Source organism: Pithys albifrons, chromosome 15, assembly GCF_047495875.1.
Source record: "Pithys albifrons albifrons isolate INPA30051 chromosome 15, PitAlb_v1, whole genome shotgun sequence".
Classification (NCBI taxonomy): domain Eukaryota; kingdom Metazoa; phylum Chordata; class Aves; order Passeriformes; family Thamnophilidae; genus Pithys; species Pithys albifrons.
Genome location: NC_092472.1, coordinates 473,381 through 491,731, shown reverse-complemented (window position 1 = coordinate 491,731; position 18,351 = coordinate 473,381). Strand labels below are relative to the sequence as shown.

Genomic DNA, 18,351 nt, shown 5'->3' with positions numbered 1-18,351 from the left:
CTTCATTTCTAAGTATCAAAAAATGATAGAAAACTCCACTCAACCCTTCATTTCTAAGTATCCAAAAATGATAGAAAATTCCACTCAAGCAGATCCTCTTTTATCTAGAAATAACTTTTCTTCATAATTCTTTATTCCTTAACTACATCACTTCTCAAATATTAAAAAATTACTATGATCATAAATCTTTCTGATCTAGATGATAGTAGCAGGCTTCCTCTTACCCAGCTGTAAATGTCTCCCAGTTATGTAAATCCAAGTTAGCTTTGTTGATCTCTTCTGCATCAGTAATAATAGAAAATGTCCTATTGAAGGAGGTTGATCAGTGACCTTTAGACAGCATGAACAGTCTGAGCACAACAGCTTCAGATCTTTTACCAAAAGAAGCTTAGATGAGCAGCTTAAGCCGAAAGACCTAATTATGAGATACCTAAAGCAGGGAAGGAGGGGGGAATGTCCTTCCCTTGTTTACAGGTACTCTCCTAATGATTCCACTGGATTAACTAATTTACATTTAAATTCCTTTAGTCTCCAAATAAGAGAGTTTTCCTCTCTCAAAAAATAAAAAAAATATTTTAGCTCTTCTATGGAGCTCTGTTCCAGGAGTCATGTGTTTATACATCCCTGAAGCTGTCTTGGCTTTTTGGCTAGAGGAATATGTTGGACACTAATACATCAATGGTGTGATGAATACTTTGCTCTTCTCTACAGAATGTCCAGTCAAAGTTTTAGCACCTGTCGCATCCAAAGTCACTAAAACTAGTGGCAACTAAGCATTCACTCACATCTGGTAAGAATTAAGAATCAGTATCACTGGTCATTGATACACTCAGTTCCTTAAATCTTATCCAAAAGATCTCTCAGATTTTTAAATTAAAAAAGCTGTACAAAAAGAGTAGGGCCATAGTTTAACACAAATACACCAGTGTATGAGGTAAAGGGACTCTGGGCTGAGAAAATTCAATCTTAGTATTGTGGCTTCCTGGTTTCCCGCAATGAACCTCCAAAAGGACAGTGCTCTTTCATACCTTACCATTTATGGTTACAAAAGGCTTTGTAACAGGGGAACTAAGGAGTTCAGCCACAGCAAAGCAAACCAAGAGAAGTATAAGGAAGGAAAAAAAAAAATAAAAATCCCTTTCAGCTCTGAGCTCCACTTCCATCTGTCATGTAACAGAAGATTTTTTTTTCCTCAGAGAAAGCAGATATTCATCAAAAACTGTGAGTATATTTCTGAGCAACTGTTTCTCCTTGGGAGCATGCAATAGCTTTGGGTTCTGAAAAGTACAGTGTTTTGGGAAGCAACAGGCTTTCTAAATCTGCAGCACTGTGGAGGACAGCCCAGATAACTTCTCTGTAGTATGTGGGCTGAGTTGTTTTCTCTTGTGTAACTCAATGCAGTCTGATCATTCTTCAAAACTGTTAGCAAAGGTAACAGTAATATTATCACAAATTAAGAGTATACAGCTCATGTAAGATCATAGCTTTTATTCATTTTTAATGATAAATACACCTTTACTCTTAGGAGTTTCACAGCTTTGGGTATTGAACATCACTTTACGGACTGTGCAGAGCTATCCCTATGCAGTGTAAGGCAGGCACTTAAACTCTTCCAGGATTCCCTAAAATCTGCTCTCACATTGATTTCTTCTTTGCAACTCTGTACAGCAAAGAATTAAAAAAGAAGCACTCCAGAAAGACTTTAGAACTGCTGAACTAAGCAAGGAACTTCTTTCTCCCCTCATTTTCTTCTTTTTTTAAAAAACTGTCATTTTTAAAAGCTAAAAGAATTATTCTTAAACAACTACATATGTTTTTAAACAAAAGAAAAAGCTGATTTATTTAATTCTCTCTAGTCACACATTAGGAAATAAGTTCAGTAATAAAGCAAAAGGATACAGCACATTCTATAAAATAAACATAGTTGTATAATGTTACACAGTGAAAATATTGCAGTTTTGGGTTTCCAAGAGAACTACATGAGAATCTTCTTTTCTGTGCACTTTTACATCGAGGTTCAGCACCACCCTGTTCTGTAACATACAGTATTTGTGGTTCCAGATGCACAGAGAACTTGTTAAATAATGGTTTCTTACTGATTTGCAATAAATAAACCCACTGTTCCTTGGCCCCAGAACCCCTGGTACCAGTAAGAAATGCTTTTAACTGCTGGAGGAGGAAATGGAGGGCAGGGAGAGGGAAAGGGAGTGACAACACAAAGGTAGTTTTGACTTCAGCTTCTTGTAGGTGGTGGGGCAGCAGAAGAGAAATGGATGAGTGTAGGATCAGAACAGAAAAGAAGAATCTAAGCAATGTTGAAATGCTCCTGAAAACACAGGTGGGCAAGTGTGAGTGATCAAACTAACTCCACTAAGAGACAGTAGCAAATATGTAAATATGAACTCTGTCCCAGTGACATAATCACTACAGAGCTCATACTTACAGATCTAAAACTTTTGCCTTCTGGTTCCCACACAATGCACTTTGTCAATAAATCGTCACCAAATATTACCCCCCGTTTACAAACCCAGCAAAGCTGGCAATTTTTATGTTGTCCATAAAATGTGTTTTAGGAATAAATCAAGATGGTTGTTAAGTTGGCCCTGGACAGGAGAAAACAAATGGCTATTTTGTATGTACAGGCAGTAGGGGCCAAAGGGTCCAGGCCTGTTTAAAAAGTCCTCATCACTTCAGAGATGTGGATGCCTTGTATCACTCTTCTTGGCCTGATGTATTAGAACTTAATGCAATAAATAAATATGACAGTGTGGGATAAACCATCTCAAAAGAAAAAAAAAAAAGAAAGACCACCTCACTGCTTATGCCCAACTTAAATTCAAGGGAGGGGTTTAGCAGCCTCTCTTGTGCAGGCAAGATGAATTCAACAGTGCTATTCGCACTTTAAAGTTAAGAGCAGCCTGTAATAACTCGAGAGAGAGGTTCCATCCAAACTCATGGAGGCCACACCACTGAAAACACCTCAAAGATGGAGGAGGAGGAGGAGGAGGCAGAGTTCTTGCCAAGTATCAAACATATCTCCAATAAAAACAGGGCACTATTCCAAACCTGACCAGATGGCATCCCTGGTGTTATCCCCAGCAGCTGTCAGTGCAGTGATTATACACTGAAATTGCACAGCCAATGTACTGTATAATTTAGGTATGTTGAAGAAGATTAGGCAGAGGGAACATTATGAAAACATTTGCAGTGTGTACATTCCTATTAATTATGGAGGCACCCCACAAAATCTTCAGTACAAAAATACATTTAAAATTTCTCTTGAAGGCCCCACTTTGTAAACTTCAACACCTCCCAATTCAAATTTGCTCAGAATTTCTGGGCCAATCAAGTTCTTCTGTAGTGCTTAATTTTCAAAGAGTTAATGATTTTGTCAGAGAAAACACTAAATCAGCTCTTTCAACACTCCTAATTATACCTAGATAGAGCTAGAAGACAGAGACAATTTTTTAATCTGAAAAAATTAACCTTTTAAACAATGAGGAAATTCCAAATAAATAAGTGTTTTTACATGCATGCAGCATTGCTTTGTCTTGAGAGTTAGAAAGGATTTTCAGCAGAAGAACATAGGAGTATTTATGTAGGAAATAAAACAAATGCACATGGATTTTCTTTGCTGTTTAGTGTTTCCTCTTAAGTTTTTCTGTACATATATGAAATAATGTTACAGACTTTTCTGATCTTCTACATTTGAAAGCCAAAAAAAAAGGAACCAAGAAATGTGTATTTCAGTTGAGGGACCAGGTTTACAGCTAATTTGGTTCAGCAACCCATCAATGACATAAGCATCTCTTATTTACACAGCCTGAAGACTTAGCTGGTTAGTTTTTAGATCTATAGAAGCCCTCAGTGAGATATTTTCAGATGAAGTTTTCTTGTTAATATTCTTTGCATAATCTAAATGTCCATATTCACTTTGTGGTGGAGCAGGTATCTGAACTGGAGGAGCAGAGGCAAACAGGATGCCTTAGCAGCCCCTGCAGAGGCCCACAGTCAGGCAGTCTGGCTGGTGTCAGGATGGGGAACAACACTGCACTTAATGCTGGGAAAACCCTTGGCCACTTAAGAAAAAATTTCAATTTACACAAACAAATGCCTTTTGTGTCTTAAAGAGGTAACCTGTCAGTTTTAGGTTATCAGAAGGATGCACTTGCTGGTACTTCTGCTGCATGTGTGGCTGACATTCCAGCAGACTGTTGGGCTAGTTACATTTCTTATTAATTCTTTGGTTAATAGTCCCATAGTTCTTGTTTTCCATGGAACAAGGTGGTTGACAACCTTGCTGGTTCTCAGCATAACTGGGACAGCTCTGTAAACATAATGGCTCATCTAAAACTCAATACATTTAACAGCACTAGGTCACTAGAAGTTTCCCACAAGTCACAGTGGCAATACCAGTCTTTCATTTTCTAAATTTCTCCCAGAAAATTAAAGATCAATTGCTGTTCCAGTATGTAAGAACTTCTTGCTAGCAACAGAGATTTCCAGTCATCCATCATGAGCTTCCCACTGTGCTATAAGGACCTATTCCTCTGATATCACATGGTCTCAGGGCCTGTGTTCCAGGACTGATGATGTTTCTTCATTTTCCCCTCTGACCAAGCTGCACAATAGGTACAGGAGAGTCAGTTTCATATCCATTGGTCTGAAGGTGCTTTGTTGCACAATACTCCAATATTCTAAATATTTTGGAATTCCTTGGGTTTTAGAAGTGCTATTTCCAATTTTCCACTCATAGAACCAAAAGCAACGACAGAAATTTCCAAAGAGCAGTCACTACTGCCATTCACTCTGCAAGTTTCCTTGCTGCATGTGCCTCTCCCCAGGGCTGTGCATGAGTATGCAGGGCAGCAGGAGCATCCTGGCACTACTTGATGCCACACATTCTATTTATAAGCCCATTGACCAAGCAAAACTCAATAAAGCCTTACTGAAGGGCATTAGCTCACATTCTGCATTAAACTCAAATGCCAGTAAACAGGGAAGGTTCATCTTATGGCAATTTTCAAATTTAGATGCTTCTTACAATGTCAGTGAATTATATATGATCATCAGAAAAATACCTCCCCTCAAAATGCTGGATGCAAAATTCACAGTGGATGTTGATGTTTTATTTAAAGTGGAATTAAATATGGAACTGGACAAAATTCTGTAGTATAACAGTAACTCCGTTAGTTTCTAGGGACACCTGAGAACAGCCTTTCACTTTGATATCACATACTAGCAACTTCAAAGTATGTTCTTAAAATGTGCAACTAACCCCAAGTTATGCAAAACAACCAAAGCTGTTTTACTGTTCACAGATGTCTATATTTTTATTACTAACAGCACTAACATTCAGGTGTTACAGCAGTCTAAAAAAAGCAGCACGTCGATGTTCTTTTTCCTTTGATCATTAAACAGTCATTGAGGCACTTTTACCAGTGAAAACCAGAACTAACAGGAAAGCAAGCAACATTCCAAATATATTTCCATTCATTCCTTTAAGAGCTGAAGCTCATAGCAGTGGGAATGGACTGATAATCCAGGACCAGGAGAAGTTCCATATCGTTGCAGATTCCTTCAGCACGCAGGATAACGAGGCTACAAGAAACCAACCCTCATAGGGACCTATCTCACTGTTCTCCAAATCCAGCTGGCCCCTCACCTGCAGTACCAGCACAGCTCTGCCAGCCCTGGGCAGATGGAGACCATCTACTCACAGAGAACCTGAAGAACCTATTTGCTAATTTTGGTTTGTGCTTGTCTTGCACTGTATCTAAATTTAAACCTGAACACAGGTGGATTTAGGCAGGAACCACACCATCCTGAAGGCCAGCCAGAAAGGATAAACACTAAATAGTTCACGCACCTAAAACTGTAATCCTGAAAATGCACTGCATGAAGCTGTGCACCATTGCCTTGCACAGGAGAACAGGACTGAGAACTGCTTTGGCACATATTTAACATATCTTCCTTTTCTCCTTCTCCTTTTCTTTCCTCACTTATCCCAGAAAAGGCCACACAAATCTTGCCAGTTTTATCATTTGCCATAACAGTGGCTTGTGCCATGTTTTCATGAAAGAAAAAAGCCCACAAAAACCTGCAGTCACAGCTGTCAGTGCAGCAGGTACTGGTGATGGGTTGAACTCACAGTAAAACTTATGGCCCCTTTATATAGTAATCCTATATATCATAATGATTTAATGGCATATGGATTCGCAGCAATTATTTTCATATTCTGCTTATAAAAGTGTTACAAAGATCACTTAGAACACTCTTTGGCAAGGGAGTGGGGGGATCTAATGCTGGTCACTCACAAACTCGGATTCAGACAATTCTGCCCAAGAGCTCCCCCTGTGTTACACCAACACTCCTGGGACACAGGTCTGGAGCATCCCTGAATGGACAAGGCCAAAAAAACATGCAGAACTCAGAACTGGAAATCTCAAATGCTAAATTTTAAAATATTTCAGGTGTTTTGAAATAAGACAAGCACACTTCAGACTAATCCAGAAGAAAAGGCATCACATAAAAAGGATTCCATTTGAGAAGAGTTTCCCTTCATGCAGCCTTTATCAATACCCAACACAACATCTCTTACTTCAGAGAAGCAGCAGCGTAAAACAGACTGAATTAAGGCTGAGGACAAATGGACTGTTAACAGAACTCTCCCCAAATGTTACCAGGTTTTCCTACCCCATCTCTTAGCCTACACACACATGCACTTGTTAAAGGTCTATGTGGTAAATTAAAAGAAATAAAAAAGGAGCCTACTAATAACAAAAAACACAGTGACTTTTTTAAAAAATTCTAGTTGTTGCAAAAATGGGACTGTTCCTTCATGCAATACATTGCATTTGAGAAACTTGTTGCACAACCACAATAACTGTCATGTTTTCCCTCTCCTTTCTGTATTTTATTTTATACCAAAAAGAGGTTGTTCAAGTTTCACAACTCTAGATCATGTTGGCAAAGAAGCTGGTGACTGCACAGAAAAGAGGGGAGACAAGAGCCCTGTGCCTGGGACTGGGAATGGTTGCATGCTCCATGATGATGTACTTTTTTATTGGGATCACCATTGTGCCATTCTACACTAAGAGGTAATAACAGCCAATTGTTTATGAAATAAAACTATTCTTTTTTCCTGTCATCATCAAACGTAATTATTAAAACAATTATAAAATATTTAAGTTGGATATCAGAAAAAAATTTTTTACAGAGAGAGTAATCAGGCATTGGAATGGGCTGCCCGGAGAGGTGGTGGATTCACCATCCCTAGAGATCTTTAAATGCAGATTGGACGTGGCGCTGAGTGCCATGATCTGGTAAAGGAGCTAGAGTTGGACCAAGGGTTGGACTCGATGATCTTGGAGGTCTTTTCCAACCCAATCGATTCTATGATTCTATGATTCTATATATTAGTACATTGTACAAGAAATAAACCACATGCTCTCAGAGTTCATAAAAATTTAAGAGAGAATAAAAGAGACAAAAAAGCAAGACAAGACGTTATTAGATTATTAAAAGTAACCACAAGAAAGAGTAAATTATGCTCCTCGGGACTAAACAAAACAAAATAAAAAATAAACATTTATTGTGAAAACATGTAAAATCAAAAAAACGTGTAACCATGTTTATCAAATCTTGACAATGAAAAGCCAAGTCTTGCATAAATAAAAACAGTTTTTCAAAGCTTTTCCACATGCACAGAAGTGTTGTGTTTAATAAAACTATTAAAACTTGAGCAACAGAAGTTGTGGTAAAATTGTTCACTGGAGAATCTGTATCTTACTTCCAAATCAACCATCGTAAGAAACAATCACCTTCAAGAATCCAATGTGCCACAGAAAAAGCTGCAGAATACAATGAATGCTGAAGGAGTTACTTTTAGCCACATTTTTATTTCATTTTGCAAATTCTGCCTCTCCACATGTCTTGGTTTGATTGCATTACAAGTGACAGATGCATGTAAAAAGATTAGTTTCATAAGAACTGGAGTGAGAGTATTCCTTGACTTTTTTTGCCACCAAAGCGTACTACTATGAGCAAAAGTTTATTGTGCTATTATAATTGAAGAGTAATTCTTGAGAAAAAGGGGATACACAGAAAAAAACCCCAAAAAACAAAACCAAAAACCAACCACCTTTTTTCCAGATAAAATCCAGTTACTTATTCATGAAAAAGACCTGTGCAATACAGAAAAGGAGGAGGGAGGGGAAACCATGGGAACTAATCTGAGTTCTGACAACTATTGAAGGAAACTAGTCAAAATATTTCTGAAACATGAAGTGTACTGAATTCCAAAATTACTACCAAACATTAAAATCCATAGCAAGTTTTTTTTTAACAAAACTTGAAGCTGGTTTGTCAGAATATAACTGCAAAACACAGAGTGCATAACCACCACCACCATCAACAATAACAACACTCTCCCTGCACATCTTCCCCATGGCAGCCCTTCTCCAAGGGCAGCCATGGATTTGGGGTGGGCACAGTTCCCCAGAGCAGGATAGAGAAGCTGTGAACTCCAGACATGCCACCACACACAGATGGATCTCCACACGCAATTTTCAACAGATGCTTCTAATGAGCTTAAAATACCTTTTGGTTTGTTTTTTGTAGTGTTTGGACAACAGAAACTGTGTGCAAGGTACTCAAAGCCAACATCAAGGACAAAGTTCTCTGCCCAGAGCACGAAGGCTCGGAGGATGAGGACATCTTTCCTTATCCCTGTCTACAGGTGTGGGTTAATCTGACAGCCTCAGGACAGGAGGTTATGCTGTACCACACTGAAGATACACGGGAAAGAAATCCTAAGGTGATGGGTTTTAAACCAAGCAGCTCAGTAAGAGCAGAAATTGCTTGTCTTTTACATGTTAATGTCTGGTCTTAGACCAGGATATCAGGGATAAAAAGAAAGTTTACCGACTCTGGAAAAAAAGGGCTGGACACTCACGAAGAATTTATGAAGACAGCTAGGTCATGCAGAAAAAAATATCAGGGAAGAAAAGTGAACTTGGAAGTTAATTTGGCCAATTCTGTTACGAATAGCAAAAAGCACTTCTATAAATACATTAATAACAAAAGGGGGAGCAAGGAAAACCTCCATTCTCTGTTGGAATTGGAAGGAAATCCAGTTAACAAAGATGAGGAGAAGGCTGAGGTACTTAACACCTACTTTGCCTCAGTTTTCACCAGTAGGACAGGTGGCCCTCAAGACAACTGGCCTCTGGAGCTGGTAGACAGAGAGAGGGAGCTGAACAGCCCCCCTGTATTCCAGGAGGAAATAGTTAGGGACTTACTGAGCCAGCTGGATCCTCGTAAGTCTATGGGACCAGAAGGGATCCATCCCAGAGTGATGAGGGAGCTGACAGAAGAGCTTGCCAAGCCACTCTCCATCATCTTCCAACAGTCCTGGCTCTCTGGGGAGGTCCCAGATGATTGGAAGTTGGCGAATGTCACCCCAATCCACAAAAAGGGCTGCAAGGCTGACCCTGGCAACTCCAGGCCTGTCAGCCTGACCTCGGTGCCTGGCAGGGTTATGGAGCAGTTCATCCTGAGTGCAATCACACAGCACCTTCAGGGTGGACAAGGGATTAGACCCAGCCAGCAGGGGTTTAGGAGGGGCAGGTCCTGTCTGACCAACCTGATCTCTTTTTACGATCAGGTGACCCACCTGGTGGATGAGGGGAAGGCTGTGGATGTGTCTGCCTGGCCTTCAGCAAGGCCTTTGATACTGTCTCCCATAATATACTCCTGGAAAAGCTGGTAGCCCATGGCTTGGACAAGTGTACCCTCTCCTGGATTAAGAGCTGGCTGGAGGGTTGGGCCCAGAGAGTGCTGGTGAATGGAGCTGCATCCAGCTGGCAGCCGGTCACCAGTGGTGTTCCCCAGGGGTCTGTGTTGGGTCCAGTCCTGTTTAACATCTTTATTGATGATTTAGATGAGGGGATTGAGTCCATCATCAGCAAATTTGTAGATGACACCAAGTTGGGAGGGAGTGTCGACCTGCTGGAAGGCAGGAGGGCTCTGCAGAGGGATCTGGATAGACTTGAGAGATGGGCTGATTCCAATGGGGTGAAGTTCAACAAGGCCAAGTGCAGGTCCTGCACTTTGGCCACAACAACCCCCTGCAGGGCTCCAGGCTGGGCACAGAGTGGTTGGAGAGCAGCCAGGCAGAGGGACCTGGGGTACTAATTGACAGAAAGCTCAACATGAGCCAACAGTGTGCCCAGGTGGCCAAGAAGGCCAATGGGATCCTGGCCTGGATTAAAAATAGCGTGGCCAGCAGGACCAGGGCAGTGACCCTTCCCCTGTACTCTGCATTGGTGAGGCCACACCTTGAGTGTTGTGTTCAGTTCTGGGCCCCTCAGTTCAGGAAACATATTGAGGTGCTGGAGCAGGTCCAGAGAACAGAACAAGGCTGGTGAAGGGACTGGAGCACAAGTCCTATGGGGAGAGGCTGAGGGAGCTGGGGGTGTTCAGCCTGGAGAAGAGGAGGCTCAGAGGTGACCTCAGCACTGTCTGGAACTGCTTGAAGGGAAGTTCTGGCCAGGTGGGGGTTGGTCTCTTCTCCCAGGCACTCAGCAATAGGACAAGGGGGCACGATGGGCTCAAGCTCTGCCAGGGGAAATTTAAGTTGGAGATCAGAAAAAAATTCTTTGCAGAGAGAGTGCTCAGGCATTGGAATGGGCTGCTCAGAGAGGGGGTGGATTCACCATCCCTGGAGGTTTTTAAACTGGGACTGGACGTGGCACTGAGTGCTATGATCTGGTAAAGGGACTGGAGTTGGACCAAGGGTTGGACTTGATGATCTCAGAGGCCTTTTCCAACCCAATTGATTCTATGATTCTATGAAAAGTGAAATTCAGGTCTTGATTGCCCAAGACTGAAGCACTCTCATAATCCAGAACAAGCATGCACAGACTACAAGTGTAAGGAGTTCCACACAGTGCAAACATAATAGCATAAAACTCTTAAACTGATGAGAATTCTCTAGCCTATCTTTATAGTGATTATCTCAGGGAAAGTTACATGCCATGAAGCAGCAAAGCAGAAATCACCACTGTAGATGGAAACAAGAATCTTGTTCACTGTGCAAGATGAGGCCATTTATTGAATTCCTACCTACTTGCATTACTGCAAGTTTTAGGTCAGGAGCCATTCTCCCTTCTGCCTTGGCCAGTTTCCTGTTTAATACACCTGACTGTTATTACATATCGAAAATAATATTATAAAAAAATGGTTACGAATAACAAAAAAATCCACTTGTGCTTCATAGTTTTATAGTATTTCCACTGAAGACTAAATAACTGCATTCTGTGTTACTTACAAGAACAAGTAGGAAGCCTCCAACAGCCATCCTTGCTCTATTTTTCTACTAGTTACAGGCAGAGGCACACAATGAAACAACAAACCAGAGCAAATTCCTGCACAACTAACACTTTCCTGCTGTGGCAGGGCCTAGAAGCTCTGTTAGGAATTGGGGGTTGGCACTGTAATAATGAAGTGACATTCTCAAAGACTCAGGGATTTTTTGAGTGCATGTGTTATTGGTTTCCAGCAACATAACTCCAATGTGTAAATCTGCAGGCTGAGGCCATAGACACATTAATGGGAACAGGGAAGTGTGGTAAATGGGTTATGGGCATAAGGAAACCAAGGCAGTCCCCAGGGATGCCAAACCACAGAAGATTTTGTCAATACTAGCATGAGTTTTTTGCTCAATCTGATTTAACTGCAATCTTTGTAGTAGAGTATTCGGTATAATGAATGATCTTTTCTTATTCCAGTGCTCGTATGTCCCAGAAAAGTTGGAGAACTCTAAAGAAGTCAAAGAACGAATAGAAGCGATTGCAAGCAATTTCAAAAAATACCACACTGTCCCATGTTACTATGACCCAGGAAGAAAGGAGACCAGTGTCATTTTAAGCAGACTTTATCCCCTCAAGGGCCTCCTCTTTGCTTTCCTCTGGCCTACACTCATGTTTACTGGTGGATGTCTGATTATTGTGCTGGTAAAAATTAGTCAGTATGTTTCTGTTCTTTCTGCTTGGCAGTAGAAAATAAATATCTAGCATAGATTGTTGCAAGATATTAAAATGCCTTTGTTCTGCCTGTTACTGGCATTCTGTGACTTAATATACCAGGTGTCCACCCAAGCATAGGCATTCCAAAAATTGAATGGCCCCCACTATGGACAACAGTCCATTACTCAAGGACAAAATATGATTCCCAGGAATGTCTGAAAATACCTCATAAGCACACAGACCAAGTTAATATCTATTGTTCCCCTGGGCTTTATTAGGTACAGCAGCTTTACAAAGCTATCATTAAATTTTATTACTAAACTGCTGATCCACATTTCAGACAGGGCACGAGTTTTCTGTCTGGTTGAGATGAGTTGTTGCCAGATCCATATACATCATCACTGGCAAACACACACTTTATAAACTTATACACCAATACAGTTTGTATTCATGGCATATTATTGTGTCTGTCAAGAAAGGCAGCTTTGTTATGGTGCAAAAAGATGTTTGTTTTCATTGGGAAAGGGGAGGGAGAAAACCACTCAAAATATACACACACAGACCTTACAGACACCTAGTACCAATTATATAAAGAAATACATGCATAAAATACAGCGTATGGTTAAGAAGCTTATACTACAAGTTTTTGTATTTAACTCAGATTTTATTCTTGCTTTATTTGAAACAAATGTACCAGTCAAGGAAGACTACCTGCCTGCCATTTGCATTGATTATAAAACTATTAAGGAAAAAAAGTTAAGATATAAAAAATACTATCATGAAGTAGTGTCCTGGTTCTGGCCAGGATAGGGTTAATTTTGTCAGTAGGGGAGCATAGTCAGGACACTGATGTTTTCCTTTACCACCTCATATCATTTTCCAGGGATGGGGAAGGACTCCCTTCTGGGTCAGGTAGCAGGGGCAAAGGGAGCAGATGGCTGCTCTTGGGGGTGAGAACTCACATGTGAATCATTCATTTTTTGCACACATTTTAATTAGTGTTGTTGCTGTTACTGTTCATTGTCTCATTTCATTGCTGTTTCCAGCAAATTTTTCTTATGCCAGCATGTGGTCTTTACCTTTTGTGCCTCCAGTTCTCCTCTCCAACTCACTGCAATGGGGAGGGGAACTAAGGGAGTGGCACATGGTTTAGAGCATTCAGGTGGAAACACTAAATTGGGGAATACCATTCTTAAACCATGACAAATAGAAAACATTTGTGATACCTTACTAAATACAGCAAGCTAATGTAACCACAGACACAGCTTACATACCTAGCACAAAGATATTTCACAAAAGAGGTATTTTTGTTTCCAGTGCCAAGACTCTCAGGCATGCTCTGATGCACATTTAGAGGCATTCTCTAATGTCTGAAAACTGAGAAACTCCATTGTTCTGGAGTCTTGCCAGACACAGCTTCCTCTTTTGCCCAAAAGAAACAAGGATTTAAATGTAAAAAGCCAAATAGTCTTTTGTAGAAAACAAAAGGTATAGACATCCCAGAAGTCTGTTCTTGTTTTAAGTAATGTTTTGGACATGTATAGAGTGCTGGTTATTTTCTATATTTTTTGTGAGTGTAACATTAAATAGATATTTCACACTTCCATTTTCTCTTAATGTAAAAACTAAGTATTTTACATTGCATGAGGATGATGAGCTTTTGTAAACATTTTTCTATTCTTTTTTCATCTTCACTCTCACCAGAGAGTGAAGTTTTAACAACACATTCTGTGCTTCTTACAGCAGCACACAAGGAAGCAGTATAGCCTTTAGGGGTTTCTGTTTGGTTGGGGATTTTTTAATGTTATTGGATTATAATATCAAGTCTACAATCAATCTGATGAAAAATACAATTCTTCAGAGACACAGCAAACCACTTCCTATGAGAAGTGCTGCCATAACAAGCACTGACCACTGCAGTTACACAGCTCACTTTCCCAAAACAGAGTGTATATTACAGCATTAAAACTCCTGCCAGTAGAAGAGAAGCAGCAGCACAAGGAGCTGCTGAAATTCGTACTTGAAATCTGGTTGACTACACACAGCTTTCAACTGCATTGATTCTTGGGTCAGAGGTCCTTGAGTCAATTGGAACACATAAGGATCAAGACAAGAATGCAGATAGATTTTTAGACCCTGATGAATATTTCAGTTGCACAGGCCCTTTATATATCACCATGAATAATGGTGTTTTCCTTAAACTTTTATAAGTCCTATTTTTCAAGTGCTGTACTCTCAGGAGTAGTTTTCCTTCTTGATGCCAAATAAAATGTTGATGTGGTGATTCTGTTAGAAGATGAAAAAGAACAAAAGATACAGAACTATTATTGAGGGAAATAGTAGTCCTCCTAGGCAAAACACCTCAAAATCCTGAACTCCACCACCTCAGAAAACAATTGCTAAGAGTAGGAAAGTGAAGCTTACCCCATAAATGGGAAGCTACTTTTCCGGATGAGTGAAATTCAGCTCTCATCAGCTTGTAGTAACAAACTTTCTCAAACTCTGATGAGGTAGCAACAACAGCAACTGAAGAGGAACCCAGGGGACACTGACTTGTTGAGAAGCCATCTGTGAGTCACCAGCATGTCCTTACCTAAACAACAGCAGGTACCTTCTGACTGTCTCAGACAATTTTGATTTCAGTACTCTACTAATTAGTGCTATTTTTATTACCTGGTCCTCAAAGCAGCAACAGGGCAGTTATCATCAAGAAGACTTGAATCCTAAAAGATTCCTCACTAATTGCAAAAACCCATGGCACCTGACAGCACAATAACTTCCAGCTGAGTAACTGGGATTTTGTTCTTTTAGGGGAGGGTTTTGCTTTAGGTTTTTTTTATTTCTTTTGAGGTTTTTGTTTGGGTGTTCTGATAAAGAAAAGACAAAAAACATAACCAGTCTGAGGTCTCAATACTATTTATTATTCAAAAGCCACACAAAATAATTCAGATATTTTACTTTTAGCAATTTTGATAACAGAAAGAAAATAGCATTTCTGGTTAACTGGGTAGCTCCAAATTTACAGCCTGGCTTGAAGTTAAAAAATACTGTAATGCAGGAAAAATAATTACAAGGACTGATTGGAGGCAGTTATCCTCTGTGGGAGAGTTGGAGTTGTTCAGCCTGGAGAAAAGGAGACCTTAGAGAGGAGACCTTTGAGCCCCTTGCAGTCCCTACAGGGGCTCCAAGAGAGCTGGAGAGGGAGTTTGGACAAGGACTTGTAGTGAAGGGACAAGGGGAAATGGCTTCACACTGACAGAGGTACAGGGTTAGATTGGATATTAGGAAGTAATTGTTCCCTGTGAGGGTGATGAGGCCCTGGCACAGGTTGCCCAGAGAAGCTGTGGCTGCCCCATCTCTGGAAGTGTCCAAGGCCAGGTTGGAAAGGGCTTGGAGCAACCTGGGCTAGTGGAAGGTCTCCCTGCTCAAGGCACGGGGTGGAATGAGATGACCTGGAAGGTCCCTTCTAACCCAAACTGTTGTGTGATTCTACTTCTTGCCTCTTGTAATTCCAGGTGGATTTTCAGAAATAAGTTATTCTTCATTCAGTACCAAAAGCAAGTAAGGAGAGCATCTGGAAACACTTCAACTTCAGCAAAAAAGATAGCATGATTTATATTACAGATGGGGGACAGGGGAGAGAGTTGTTTCTAAGGCTCCATCTCTTCCATAAAGTATTTGTACCACACTCAGAACAAGATGACCTGAGTGAAGTAAACATTGGCTGTTTAGTTGAGCCAAACTCAAGGACATTCTTATAGAAACTCCTCGAATAGTATCTAAATAATTTCATTCATATGCTTTAAAGTCTAATGAGACAGTAAAATGTATTAAACAAATGTCTCTACAAAAAGCTCAGAGATCGAGGCTGAGCACAAGAATAGTGTTTGATGCACCTATTAGTTCATTGCTTGTAAAGCACTGCAGAATTCTCTCTCTGCTGCAATATTTCAAAACATTGAGCACGTTTCTTTTTAAACTGGATAAAGAAAGAAATCTTGACTTCTTTTTGGAGATGACACTAAATAATCACATGACTCCTAAGCCATCAGGGCTGTCAGCCTCAGCAGCCTGAAGCCACAGCATCAGAATTTGGCACCACATTTTTTGCCATTAGTGCAATTTTGGGGGTCTTTTCAGGATATATAAAATCTCTTACACAGAGGTACTGTTATGTGAGGAAATGTTTGCCACACTGGCTTGGGTTGAACTGGCAAAATGTCAAGTGTCCAAGACAGAGAGAAAGGGTTCCTCCTTCCCCCAACCAGCCAAGGGAAGAAGAAGAGGGAGAGGGAAAAAAACCCACTTCAAACTAGGTTTATGCTGAAACTAACTACATGTATTTACAAAGAAAAGAGAAAATTAAGAGAAAACTACAATATAACACACACACAAGTTATGTATAACAAGAAATAACTTCCCACTCCTCAATTAATACAAAGCCCTTTACTCTAGATTCATAAGCACTCTAAAAGACACCCTGCAAGACAGAGTAAGTATAACAACAAAATATTTCTGCTTCCCTGAACTCAAAAAAAAACCCCAATGTAGCAGCAGCAGGGGCAGGGCCTAACAGAAGAGAACAACTGGAGCAGTCTTCTCTGCACTCCAGCCATGGTGGAACTGAACTAACACCTCCCACTGCTGCCCCCTATCTTAAGTTTGCACCATCTGGTATGAAATACTTCCTTGATTGCCCAGTCAGGTGAGAGCTGTCTCCCAATCCACATAAGATTCTCTGAGCCTGACAATTTGAGGCTTAGCTGAAACCACTACACACCCTTACTGAAACAGTCTGTTGGTTTGGTTTTTTTCTATGACTGGAGTAGTGGAACCAACACCCTCTTATCCCTATCTATAAATAGCTGGAAAACCAGGGAGTTACAACTGCAAAATCAAGATGCCTGGCTAGCCAAGGGAGACGACAAAGATGAGGGAATTGAAATGATTCACTGTGACACAGAGATTACAGAGATTCTTCTTTCTACACCTCTATCAAACCTTTGGACTTGGACTTGATGTGGAAGAATCACCAGCTCTTAAAAGATATGGTTGTTTTGAGTTGGTTTTTGGTTTTTTAAGCCTTCTGTGAATGCATGTTTATAAGACTGACTGTGCGTCTTGGTTTGAGACAATTTGGAGAGGCAGAGACCTCCAATGGAAGTCTCCTTCTGCTGTTTCAATACCCTTGGTTCTCTCTAATATATATAGAGAGGGAGAGAGATCAAATATGACTGGGTGTAAATGGAAAAAAAAATCTTTACATAGAAGAACACTAAACAACACTGATAAAACTGGGTTAAGCTAACCAGGTGTGCTGGTTTAAAGGCGAACCAGTAGGGGAAATGAACTCACCACGAGAGAGATTGTAAGTCAGAGCTAAAATTTAATAATAATATTACAATAAATACACTGACACAAAGGGAAATTGCTTTCAACTCACAATACCCCAGCAGTATAACCCAGTGCCCTGGGGCACAAACCCAAAGGGGTTTGTTTGCCCTTGTGCTGAGACCCCTGTGGTTCCCCCAAGTCCAAAGCAAAAAGAAGTGAAAAACCTGTTGGTGCAGGTGATGGCTGCAGTCTGGTCAAGAGTGGCAGTCATAGTCTGGTCGAGAGCAGTGATCTCCTCCTGTCGAGGTCCTGTTGCTCCTCTGGATCCGACAAGAAGTTCCCAAGGTCTTCTTACCCACCACTTATGTACCCTCAGGGAGCACCCAGTCCCTCCCCCAGGGCGGGGACTCACACAATGGGTGATTAACTCTGGGAGTCATGGGGTGTTGTTGAACCGTTGATGGCCCATTGGCAGCCACGCCCCCTCAGGCTGGGTGTGAAGGTGCCAATGACTCCCTGGGCAGCTGCTGCTAATGGTCCATTGTCCTTGGGGAATGAATAGAGGGGGTAGAATACACAGCTTTGATCACCCCCACACAGTGTTAACTGGTCCCTCCTGCTGAACTAGGACACCAGGAAATTCCCAAGCTCCCACCCACCTTACCAGAACGAGATGGCAGCTGGCCTCTGCCACCTGATAAACCTGGCAGGAGTGGTTGGGAGGGTCAGTGCTGGAGTGAGGCTGCAGTGCCAGTACTGGCAGTCGCAGGGCTGTGAACGCCCAGGTGACTGGAACAACCCAAAAGACACCCCCTGGATCCAGTGATGAGACCAAATCGCTGCAGCCCTGGTGGTGCTTGTAGTCCCAGGTGGTAGAAGTTTCATGGGGTAAGGGAAGGAGATCCTTGATCTGCCAAGTGAAGTGAGTGTGGTCTTTTATTGGGTTCAAGGTAGGTGGGAATATCTCTGGTACCTTCCCTGGAGTGAG

At 41.1% G+C, this 18,351-nt stretch overlaps 2 protein-coding genes across 2 annotated transcripts in view; one reads left to right on the top strand and one right to left on the bottom strand.

Moving 5' to 3' along the window:
• Positions 1–18,351, bottom strand: part of KCNIP1 (potassium voltage-gated channel interacting protein 1) — a 455,664-nt gene that overhangs the window by 415,643 nt on the left and 21,670 nt on the right. The gene's annotated exons all lie outside the window — the stretch shown is intronic.
• On the top strand, positions 1,053–12,548 carry KCNMB1 (potassium calcium-activated channel subfamily M regulatory beta subunit 1). The gene is made up of 4 exons (XM_071570251.1): positions 1,053–1,221; positions 6,935–7,100; positions 8,623–8,818; positions 11,793–12,548. The coding sequence occupies exons 2-4, from the start codon at positions 6,964–6,966 to the stop codon at positions 12,060–12,062; spliced, it is 603 nt and encodes a 200-aa protein (XP_071426352.1). The 5' UTR covers positions 1,053–1,221; positions 6,935–6,963; the 3' UTR covers positions 12,063–12,548.